General features: G+C 42.3%; 1 protein-coding gene across 3 annotated transcripts in view; it reads right to left on the reverse strand.

Annotated features, from left to right (window-relative positions):
- eno4 (enolase 4) overlaps window positions 1-12509 on the reverse strand; it is a 117071-nt gene that overhangs the window by 39384 nt on the left and 65178 nt on the right. For all 3 annotated transcript variants that reach the window (XM_051923471.1, XM_051923470.1, XM_028796008.2), the window contains exon 4: window positions 7338-7486. In XM_051923471.1, the coding sequence (XP_051779431.1) occupies window positions 7338-7486 (149 nt within the window). The remainder of the gene's footprint in view (window positions 1-7337; window positions 7487-12509) is intronic.

Raw genomic sequence — 12509 nt, forward strand, 5'->3', positions numbered from 1 at the left:
ACAAATGTTTCTGATGCACCATCTGTTGGAATGACAAATTCAAAATATTTATTGATACAAGCATTTCTGATGCACCACTGGGATGACAAACGCAATTCATTTTATTTACTACATGCTTTACAAAATCCATTTATCCCAATAGATGGTGCATTGTAAATGTTAATGCTGAGGTCTACGTTAATTACACAGATTTCAATGCATTGCAGGACTAGTGTTAATCATAAAAAGAAATGGAACCAGGACAGAGCCCAAAGGGGGAAAAAAAAACACAGGAAAAAAAGCAAATAAATCCAAGAGACATATCAACTGGACAGACTTACTGCACTGCAAACGTTAATGCTGAATACACGGAGTAACTCTCAAGCTGACAGAAATCACCTTATTCATCTTAATAAAAGGACAAGTGTCTGTGTATCTGTTTGTCCATCTGGCTGCTATGTCTCTGTTCTATGCCGTTTGGTATGGGATTTCTAGAAGTAGTGCTAATGTTTGTAATGCATCACCTTTTGGAAAGACAAATGCAGTGCATTTAATTACTACAAATGTTTGCGATGTGCCATCTGTTGGAATGAATAATGCAATGCATTTTATTACTACAAATGTTTCTGACGCACCTTCTGTGAGAATGACAAATGCAAAACATTTATTAATACAAGCATTTCTGACGCAGCACTGGAATGACAAATGCAATGCATTTTATTACTACATGCTTTACAAAACCTATTCATCCCAATAGATGAATAATGCTGAGGTCTACGTTGATTACCTAGATTTCAACCCATAGCAGGGCTAGTGTTAATCATAAAAATTAATGGAACTAGGACAGAGCCCTGAGGAACTCTACTGATGATCTCACTCCACAAAGAGCAGTCTTCCCTTATCTGTATCCCTTGTCTGCTGTCAGTTAACCATCTTAAAACACAGTTTTTGATGTCTTGTTCCAGATTTAAATCTTCCTTGTGGGACTTTATGAAAGGCTTTTATTGTGAGTGCCAAAACACAATCCAAAAGGTAAAAAAAACAAAAGCAAGAACTGAAGCAAATAAATCCAAGATGCCCAAAAAACCCAACACTTCCAGATATAGACGCTCAATACTTGTCAATGAACCAGTGAAGGATCCGCTCTCAGCTTCAGAATATAAAGGCAGGGGGCGGTCCTTCAGCTGTGACATCAGAGTGGCTCAGTTTCTTTTGGCTCCACCCACAAAGTACAATGAGCATAAGAGAACAACACATAATCCATAGAAACTAAATGGTAAATTCACAAGGCAACATAAACAAAAAATACATAATTACAATAACCATAAGACAAATAGTACTTTAAAATAAACAAAGAAGACATGAAAAAAGAAACACACACAATAAGAATGACCTGTTACTATGACACCATGTGGTAAGGTCCTGCTAACTGCTGCGCCGCTGAGCTGCCCAGCCGGATGCTTTTACTTGGGTACATAATACAACAATAGCCCCTTTAATCATTTTACACAGGGGGCACACAAGCATCTTTCATGCTGCACAACCTGTCCTTTAACCACCCAGACCACCAGTTGGGGACCCCCTCACTACTTCACCTCTCAGCAGAAAGCGGTGGGGCGTCCTGACCTCCGCCCCTTTGAGTGTTTATAACTACAGGAGACTCGGGGGGAGCAGCAGATCGTGACTTGGAGTGGTCCGGCACAAAAGCAAACAAGTGGAAGCCCCTGGAGCGGATGATTGTGCCAAGCGACTTCAGGGCTGAATGTGAAAACTCGTTTGATTATGAAATGCTGATGAAAAGCCAGACTGAGATAAACAATCCTCTCGCTTTTATTTTTAACCCAGTTGCTATATTGTCTCTAAAAATTATTGAAACACCTCTTTGGCAGGAGATGGTTTAGAGACCATTTATTTTTTTCGTGTACAAGGAGGGTTAACAATTAATCACTTTCTTCCATGGTGCCATTTTGTGAGGGCACCTCCATTCTGATTCATGGTTGCCTTCATACATGCCCTCAGATCAGACCCTCAGAGGGTGACAGATTGAAGGGGTGATCAGAGGAGGCCTGACTGAACTGTTTAAAATTATGAAGGGAATTAGTCTAGTGGATTGAGACTGTTATTTTAAAATGAGTTCATCAAGAACATGGGGACACAGCTGGAAACTTATTAAGGAGAAATTTCACACAAACATTAAGAAGTTTTTCTTCACACAGAGAACCACAGACACTTGGAATAAGTGACCAAGTAATGTGGTAGACAGGAGGACTTTAGGGACTTTCAAAACTCAACTTGATAGATAGATAGATAGATAGATAGATAGATAGATAGATAGATAGATAGATAGATAGATAGATAGATAGATAGATAGATAGATAGATAGATAGATAGATAGATAGATAGATAGATGTTGTTTGGAAGAATTATAAGGACAGAACTGGCAAGCTTTGTTAGGTTCAATGGCCTGTTCTCGTCCAGAGTGTTCTAATGTTCCACTGAATCATCACAGAGGGCCTTGGACAGCAGACAGGCTTGGACAGATGAAGTTTAATGTCAGTAAATGTAAAGGACTACACATAGGAAGGAAAAATGTGAGGTTTGAATACCCAATGGGAGGTCTGAAAATTAAGAGTCCATCTTATGAGAAGGACTTAGGAGTCGTAGTGAACTCAACTCCCAGACAGTGTTCAGAAGCCATTAAGAAGACTCACAGAATGTCAGGTTATATAGCGCCTTGACGTGTGGAGTACAAGTCACAGGAGGTTCTGCTCAAGATTTATAACACACTGGTGAGGCCTCATCTGGAGTACTGTGTGCAGTTTTGGTCTCCAGGCCACAAAAAGGACACAGCAGCACTAGAAATGGTCCAGAGAAGAGCAACTAGGCTGAGTCCAGGGCTACAGAGGATGAGATAAGAGGAAAGATTAAAAGAGCTGAGCCTTTACAGTTGAAACAAAAGAAGATTAAGAGGAGACCTGACTGAAGTGTTTAAAATTATGAAGGAAATTAGTGCAGTGGATCGAGACGGTGACTTTAAAATGAGTTCATCAAGAACAAGAGGACACAGTTGGAAACTTGTTAAAGGTAAATTTCACACAAACATTAAGAGGTTTTTCTTCACACAGAAAAACACAGACGTGGAATAAGTGACCAAGCAGTGTGGTAGACAGTAAGACTCTAGGGACCTCCAAAACTCGACTTGATGCTATTTTGGAGGAATTAAGTAGACAGGACGGGTGAGTTGTGTTGGGCTGAATGTCCTGTTCTCGTCCAGATTGTTCTAATGTTCCTCATCTTTGTCCAAGTTAACATCAGCCCGGGCCTCACTTCTCCTCCTCCACCACAGCCATCTTGAGGCCCCCCACTGCTGGCTCTGTGCTTTTCCCCAATGGTCCAAATTCAATCCACTGCAATTCAAAGTTGTGCAACAATAAAAGATGAAAACATCTATGAGAGGTGAAAATATTTTTATAGGTGCTGTGTGTTCCCCGACAGCTTTTTGACGTTTCTTCTCGCCGCCACCTCTCCATTACTCAACATCTGCCTCCTTTTATGGCAAACAAACACATGGTAGGGTGACTTTAAACTGGCGCGCCCTGCAGGGTACTGGCATTCCAAACTCATGTGGGCTCCTGAGCTGCTGTAACTCTTCCAGCTCCCTGTGACCATTTAAATGAAGGGACTGGTGAAAAGCAACAGGTGAGTCTACTTTTACTCATTCCTCTTAATTTAAAACACACTGCTGTCGATTTATATAAGGTAGATCTTTCAGAGTCTTGTGAGGGAATGCTGCCCTCTCCCGGGTTTTGTTCTTGCCTTGCAGCCATTGCTGCTCCTAAAATGCCCACCAGCAGTGAACCCCCAAACTACAGGGGGAGTCATAATTATGTTAACATTTGAATGGCAGAAACAGTTTATTCACAAAACATACTTCATATGTGCAAGATGATTTACAGGAATGTCTCAACCTGTTAGCCATCATGTTCAAGCCACAAAAACCAACGAGCAACAGTACCATTTAAAGCCCGGACACACATTTCACGGGGAGCAGATGATACCATCAGTGTTGTGCATGAAGGAGTTGAAAAGAGCGCTTTAACTGAGCAAACTCGTTTTTATAAGAACGGTGAACTTAACATAACGTATTTTCAAGTGAAGAACTTCAACGTGAGCGAGTTCAGTTTTAGGTGACATTCTGGATCGGGTTTAGGTCCACATTAAACGAGGCGAATGAGAATACGGTATTCGGATCAGCCCAAATAGTGGAGTTTTATGAATATTTATTTTGTACAAATTTTTGGCCATTTATTTGTATTCGGAAAAAAAAAAACGTTAAATCAAAATCGGCACGAGCATGCGGTGAAGCTCCACTTTCACTTTTAGGAAAACGTACTTTGTGAGGCCACTTTATATTTTCCCCCGTTGGACATACAATATGTGACGCGAATTTTGACCGGCAGTGTAAAAGGTTAGTTCACCTACAGTCACCATTTGTGTCACACGGTTGGAAACAGAGCGGTAATTTATATTTAAAAGTGCATCTATTTTATTTATTGTTTGACCAGAAGTATATTAGCATATATGGTTATACGTGTGGGCGGCATGGTGGCGCAGTGGTAGCGCTGCTGCCTTACAGTTAGGAGACCTGGGTTTGCTTCCCGGGTCCTCCCTACGTGGAGTTTGCATGTTCTCCCTGTGTGTAATAAGAATATAAGTTTAATGTCACTGTTTTCTGTACAAAAATTATTTTAGAAATCCACTCACATGTACAGGCCAGGCCAAGCATAGGACAAGATAGACAAAGACAGCTGGAGGAATGTGTAGTCAGCCTAAAGACAGGTGTCCTCTGTCAGCACAAAATTTCCTTTCCTTGTTTGGAACCTAAGTAAGGGCCTACACGTGGAGAAGACAGTATATAAAGACTTGGACAGCAGCCAAATACTTCGAAGCCGACGGACGGATGGGTCATCCGTCCTGAAAACCCTTCCAGTGCAGCGACGAAAGAGGGCAGACTGTATAGATCAAGATCCCACCTTGATAAAGTGTTGTCATGGCTTCTCGTCTGTTATGCCGCATAAATCGTCATTAAAGAAAGCTAAGTTATTTTCTCTTATGTGATTTTTACCACCGTATCACTACGGGAGGGATAGCGCCTTTTAATATCATATCTATATAGTTTTCGGTTACTTAAATCGCCGCAATTACAAAAGAACGTATTCCAACTAGGGAGCTATATCGCCCCCTAAAGGAACACCGTGTCTGCCTGGTTAGCTCCGACAGTCCAAAACATGCAGGTTAGGTGCATTGGCGATTCTAAATTGTCCCTAGTGTGTGTGTGTGTGTGTGTGTGTGTGTGTGTCCTGCGGTGAGCTGGCGCCCTGCCCGGGGTTTGTTTCCTGCCTTGCGCCCAGTGCTGGCTGGGATTGGCTCCAGCAGACCCCCATGACCCTGTAGTTAGGATATAGCGGGTTGGATAATGGATGGATGGGTTATACGTGTTTGTTGCTGGGTACAACTCAATAAAGTGAATTTAAATAAAAAAGTCTTCATAATTATTGTATTTTAATCAAGAACACTGTAATAGCCTAATAGAAGGCATGCAAAACTGAAAAAAGTAAACTCATGGGTCATTTATTCTCACTCCTTAAAAAATACAAAATAAACTGAACATGAACTACCGTATATACTCGCAGATAAGGTAGGACTTGATTTTATCATATGATTTCTGGTATTTTATAATGTCAGTTGTTTAAGTCAAAACTCACTCTATTAGTCCAAGAGATTCGAATATTCTACCGCCCACCTGAGAGAGTAACCACAGAGCACACTGTGGGTGCAGCAATGCGCGGTATCAGCGTGGGCTCCTAACCTCTCTCTGTCTCTCTGTTGTGCCAACGTGACCAACACAGTTACACCCAAACTATTCTGAAGTGACGACTGCACTGATTTGTGTTTTTTGTATCTCACCCCCTCATATATCTTTATCGTAAGAGCATCCCTTATCTACGATGGAGCATTCGATCAGAAGAAAATATGAAGCTGGTTTTAAATTATACGTCGTTGAAGTGGCGATAGAAATTGGTAACTGCGCTGCTGCTGCAACAAAATTCCATGTGTCTGAGAAACTGGTGTGAGATTGGAGGAGACAAGAAGATGTAAAAAAAAAAAAAAAATTAAGTGTCGTATTTTTAAACGGGCGTACAAGTCGGGATCTGATTTTATTATTGATTTTTCGGGTTTCAAGACCCGACTCATACGTGAGTATATACGGTAGTTCAAAATGGAAATGATGAAATATGAATGTGAATGTATTCATTTTAATTCTTGGTGGATGTCGACATTTGTCGAAATTCAGGGGTAGAGGATCAGCTGTAAACGGCGACAAGACTTGCTGATACGTTTTAGTTCGACTCTCGTTGCTAGAAGGAAAGTTCGCTTCATTGATTTGACTTTGATTGCCTTTGCGTGAATGAGTAGTGAAGAGCAAACAACCTCTAAAATGGCATCGACATCTGGCGAGAGACCAAAGCGAACGTGCAAAGCAAAATGCTCCGCGGGTGACATTTTGTGTGTTACCGTTGAATTGTACTCTGATTTGTTGGACTTGAAAATTAAATTACGGTACCAGCATTAGCTGAACGTAGTGCTGAACATGTTCACATAGCTGATGTGCCCGTTAAGGGTAACATTCACCTAGGAGGATACTGGCACTTACGATGACAAGAGGTACGAATTAGACTGCATTGCACTGCCACTACTGCCATCACACAAAGATAGCCAGGCACTCGGCCCGCCATGACATTCCTTCTGGCCGCTGAGCTGCCCTCAAGCAGCTGCCAGAGATGAAAAGCAGGCGCCGACAGCAGTCACAGCACACAGCAACAGACATTTTATGTTGATTTATGTGTGAAACCATTGCTTTGTTAGCAGTTTTTTTTTTTGGAAAAATATTCAGCCCTCAAAGGGTTCATCAGTGTGAACTGAACCTTGAGCGAGTTCTTGTGAGCTGTGAACTTTCACAACGCTGGATACCGCAGTCTGTATTCTGTCCTTCAGGTTGTTGATATCACGACCTGTCCTGTCATACATGCGCTCCTTCAGCATAACTCATAACCAGAAATCACAGGGTGCCAAATCAGGGGAGTGTGGAGGCCATGGCAATGGTCCACCACGACCTCTTCATCGACCTGTGGTCGAGATCAAAATACTCCATTAGGGTTAACATCATTCTGTATATTAGGTGGGCCTGTCAGGTTAGTTTAATTTTGCTGAAGAATTGACAGTTCCAGAGATGACGACGTGTCCCAGCCGTCTGTCCTACACAAAAACAGCCCCCCCGAACCCCCCCCCCCCCTCACCTTTACCACTGGCAGCTTTCTCCTTTTTTCCAGAGGAAGGCACTGCTGGCTTTGCAGGAGACTCGGCAGGCGGCGCTTCTTCGCTTCTTTGCTCTTTTTTCTTCTGGAGTCGTTCCTGCTCTTCCGCAAACTGAACTGTAAAGAAGTTGCTAGAATTCCAAAAAAAAACAAAAAGATGAAGAGGAAGATGAAGAAAGGGAAACTGGGGCAAACAGGAGCGACCCTGTCAAGCGGCGACCTGCCGGGCAGGGGGTGAGTAAGCCGCTGCAATCCGAGGATAAATTAACCTGTAAAGTGCCTCTGTGAACGGAAAAAAAATGGTACAATTCTTAAGTAATTAAAAAAAAAAAAAACTGATCATTTTATTATTTACATTTATTGTAATTGAAAAATGTCAATCAATTTCCTCATTTTCTGTGATTAAATGGTAATGAATTTCAGCATTTTAATTGATTAAAGAATGCAATTTCTGCGTTTTCGGTGATTAAACGTGAGGAATTTGGTGCATTTTCATTAATTAAAAAGTAACTTAAGGTTGAGCATTTTGAATGATTGAAATGCATTTGATTAATTAAAGCACCCCGTGTTCCACATTCTAAATGCTGTGGTTATAAAGTCGCTGTCGGCCTCGTTGGTTCAGCTGGGCTTCGGCACCACGGGAGACCCCAGAGTAACACACTTGACGGGAAAAGAAAAGTGGCTTTAAACGTAGAATGCTGGAGCGATACGTGTAAAGGGGAACATTGAACACTCATCATTGACCGTCCATAAATTACCTGAGGGACAGAAGCTTGTTGTAGACACTGCATCAGTAGAAACCAAAAAGTGAGAGACCCGGTTACCATCTGATGGGAAAACACAACTGTTGCAGCCTCAGAGGAACCATCACGTCCTCCCCTGAAAGACTCTTGAGAAAGTCAACGCTTCCTCAGATGATCGGCCAAAGTTCAGCTTAGCCTGTGGCTCTTTCTCTGGGACCAGAACTGTTTGGTTACACAACATGGTTCCTGACGTCAGGGCCGAGCCTGGTACGTTAGCTTCACGTTCCTCTCACCTTCCACTCCAAATTGTAACCTCAGATCTTCGAATGAGGGTCTGCTTAGAATTCCAAAAGCTAAACTTAAAAGAAGTGGTGAGGCGGCCTTCTTACTTTAATTTCTTGCTTACCGATAGAAATTCGTACAGTGGGGCACTTTAAAATACTGCTAAAAACCCGTTATTGTAACATCACTTTCTCATAGCTTCATTATAATTTAATCCTGATATTCTGTATATGCACTGAATTATCATTATCATTCATGGTGGCTCCAAAATCCGTACTGACCCCTACTTTCTCTGCTGTTCCTTATCCGGTTTTCTGTGGTGATGATCTGCACCACCACCCTCTGATCAGGACACCATGCAGTCCTTACATTGATGGATTGAAGGCCGGAGGTCCACATGACCATCATCATTTAATTCTTTCACATGAAACCTGAAAACCATGAGGACTGACTGAGATCATTTGTGTTAGGTAGAAAGCCCAGTGGGGTGCTGGGTGGTCTCGTGGCCTCGGAACCCCTGCAGATTTTGTTTTGTTCTCCAGCACTCCGGAGTTTTTTTGTTTTTTTCTGTTCTCCCTGGCCATCGGACTTTATTTTATCCTTTGTTACTTAGTAATGCCTAATCTTATATTTTATATTTTTCTTATTACTTTCTTCATCTTGTAAAGCACTTTGAGGTACATCATCTGTATGAAAACATGTTAAAGAAATAAATGTTGTTGTTGTTGTTCCTGGGAGTCGTGGAGTCTCGGCTCATTCCGTTTGATAACCATTGATCTGCAGGGGTTTAGTGGCCAATTGATGCTCCATATTGGGCAGGTAGTTTGTACAAAATGACAGAAGCAGACAGGAACACCATGAGAATTTGAGAGATTTTGAGGAAATCTCTCGGAACACGTCTGTGCTCTTAGCCATTAACCACTATGTACTGTGTACCTGTAATGATAGAATGCGTGTTACTGTATAATTCTACGCACTGTAAACCACGTCTGATCTTCGACTCTGCTATCGAGTGTATTAACGTCTTTGTCTCTGTGGACACACACTACAAACGGATGTTCACAGACTGAATGTTCATATTTGCTGAGTACCTCCCATTGTCCCAGTGTGGTGCTGAGGTGTCACCCACTGCACTCAATTTCCAATCCAGGTGGTTCACCGTGTGGCGGGTGCGGTGATGTGCTATCAGCGCATGCTACCAACTGTTGTTGTTGTGGTTGTGAGTATTCGGTTCTAGTTAGGATTTGAATTAAGTGTAGCACATATTAAGTTAAGCTGCTTAGCCCCTGAGGTTTTATTATAAAGCACACGTTAGTCAAATGGCGCTTAACCTCTGAGGTCACATACTAAATTGACTATTAGCCACAGTCGGCTCTCTTTCTAACCAACAATAATAAGTCAATGGTAATGCAAACATACAATAACTTGTAATCAACTTATAACTTATAAACTAATCTTTAAATATTAATAATAAATTGGAGTCAGATTAAAAGATCCACACCCTTATTCTTAGGTTATGCCGTAATGAGAATATCATGGGCCGCCACTTGGTTTTCAAGTTACAGACACGCGTATATAGAAGCATTTCATGAGCACGAGGCGGCTATGCAGTGTCCGCAACGGATATGGCCATCCGCCATGCATAAGATACCGTATTGACATTGGCGGGTGAAGGGGCCACCGATACTTTCTCTGCCCAGGGCTGCCACGAGCCTAGAGCCGCCCCTGCTAAGGCTACTGACTGGGCTGCTGAGACTGGCCACTGGGCAGAACTGACCATCACAAGTAGTAATAGCCCGCATATTTTCACGTTTTATTGCTCTAGTTTCATGTAATTTTGTGCTAGTATTGTAACGAACAGTTAGTGCAGACTACAGCTGAAGATCTGAAGTAGACGCGAGAAGTTGGTGAGTTGTTTATTAACATATTTTTGTGATTTTGAGTTTGTAAAATTATTGTAGGTCAGGGGGCTTTTTGCATATCGGCTTATTTTACAATATAAACTTTGAAGTAAACTTAGTAAAGTAAAATTAGATTTTTGGAGGATTTGTTTTCCAACTTGAATTTCTGAGCAATGAATTCAGTGAGCATTTTCGTGATTTCAGTTCACACAAACAGGGCATTGCGCTGTTCTCTTACAACGTTGAGAATGCGCCTGAGAATATCCAAATGGAATTGATTGAAGTGCAGTCAGATTCTATTCTGAAGGCAAAATACAACGAAGTTGGTGTGCCAGGCTTGTATGCTTACCTGCCACCCTCGTATGTGCAGATCCGTAAGTTGGCATCGAGAGTACTGTCTATGTTCGGAAGCACTTACCTTTGTGAGCAATTGTTTTTGTTAATGAAAGCTACCAAAACCCCACATCGCTCAAGACTTACCGTCGAGCACATTTCATCCCTCATAAAAGTTGCAGCTGCACAAGATTTCAAGCCTGATATTGACGAACTGGTTACTAACAAGAGATGCCAAGTGCCGGGACAAAATAAATAAATCTCACACTGTAAGGCTCCTATATAAGCAATGAATATAATATAATGAATATAATATAATAAGGACCTAGCTAAGAGGCTAAGACTCTAATTCTACACTGTTATATGGAGACTGTATGGAAATAAATTGCTTTTCTTTAAACTTTAAGTGTTACATTTTTTAAACTTTTCAGTATTGGAAAGAAAGCTACAGTAACTTTGTAGAATAGTATAATAGTATTTGTTACAGTGCGGCCCGCTGACGCACATATGGCAGTCGAAGCGGCCCACCAATGGTAGTGAGTTTGACATGCCTGCACGACATGACAAAAAAGCTCGGGATCCTGGATTTGACAACCTCCCAGGCAGACACGCACTCTAGAAATGACCCTCTATCTGCCACAGCCAGGTGTTACGTGGGCATCCCCTTGGCCTGGTCCAAAAACTTGGGTCCTCAACAATGAGGGTCCTGTGAGTCGGACCACCCTTTGGGAATTGCCCCACATGGCCATAGTGCCGTAACTGACACTCCCTCACAATTCAGATCATGTGCCTCATTCGGGACTCTATGAGCAACACAAAGTCAAACCAGCGGTACCCAAGGATTCTCTGAAGAGACACAGAACTGAAGGAGTCCAGCCTTCATCTCAGGTCACTGGATAGCGTCCATGTCTCACAACCATATAGTAAGACAGGAAGCACCAGGATTTTAAACACTTGGACCTTCGTTCTTTTGTAGAAATATCAGGAGCGCCACACAGCCCTTTCCAGCGACCTCATGACCCCCCATGCTCTCCCCATCCGTCTACTGACTTCATAGGAAGAGTCATCAGAGACATGAATGTCACTTCCAAGGTAAGTAAACCTCTTGATGAGGTCGACACTCTCTCCGCAGACAGATACACTACTGATGGCCGTGCCCAAGAGGTCATTAAAGGCCTGGATGTTGGTTTTTTATCAGGACACCCGCAAGCCCAGACGCTCAGAGTCCTCGCTCAGTCTCTGAAGAGCCCCAATCAGAGCCTCCATTCACTCTGTGAAGATCACAGCATCGTCAGCAAAGTCAACATCAGTGAATCTCTCTTCACCAACAGAAAGTGCTGTGTACATGTAATTAATTATTGCTATTATTATCATCCTGCCGCATCGATTGGGAGACAAATTGTTAGGACTTGGGGTAAACTCTAAACTTGCTAGCTGGCTTTTCAATTTTCTTTTAAATCGCACCTGTCCGGGTTCGACAGGAAGCAGATAACTCATTTTTTGAGTTTAACCAGGAGATACGTGCAAAAGGCAAAACAAAGGAAACAAAATCAAAACGAAGCGATGGAAACCCAGACAAGACACAAGAAGCCCAGTCAAAATCCAGGCAAGAATCTAAAAAGCAGACAAGACATGAAAGTCAATCACCAACAGAGAATTACTACAAGGGTTTTGAAGGATTTATCTGCAGATCGGCTGACCCATCTGCTGAGGTCACGACCCCAGAGACCACGCCCCTAGAAACACAGAACACGACCATAACAACGGTTACAGAAAATGGCTTCCACTATAGAAAAAGACTGTAAGACCCCATGGCTCAGCCCTGATCATGACAGCACCCAGCAAGTGAGATTTAACAGCACCGACTCCTCCGCACAGGCCGTTAAGGTCAAAAC

This window comes from Erpetoichthys calabaricus, chromosome 2 (genome assembly GCF_900747795.2).
Source record: "Erpetoichthys calabaricus chromosome 2, fErpCal1.3, whole genome shotgun sequence".
Taxonomy (NCBI): domain Eukaryota; kingdom Metazoa; phylum Chordata; class Cladistia; order Polypteriformes; family Polypteridae; genus Erpetoichthys; species Erpetoichthys calabaricus.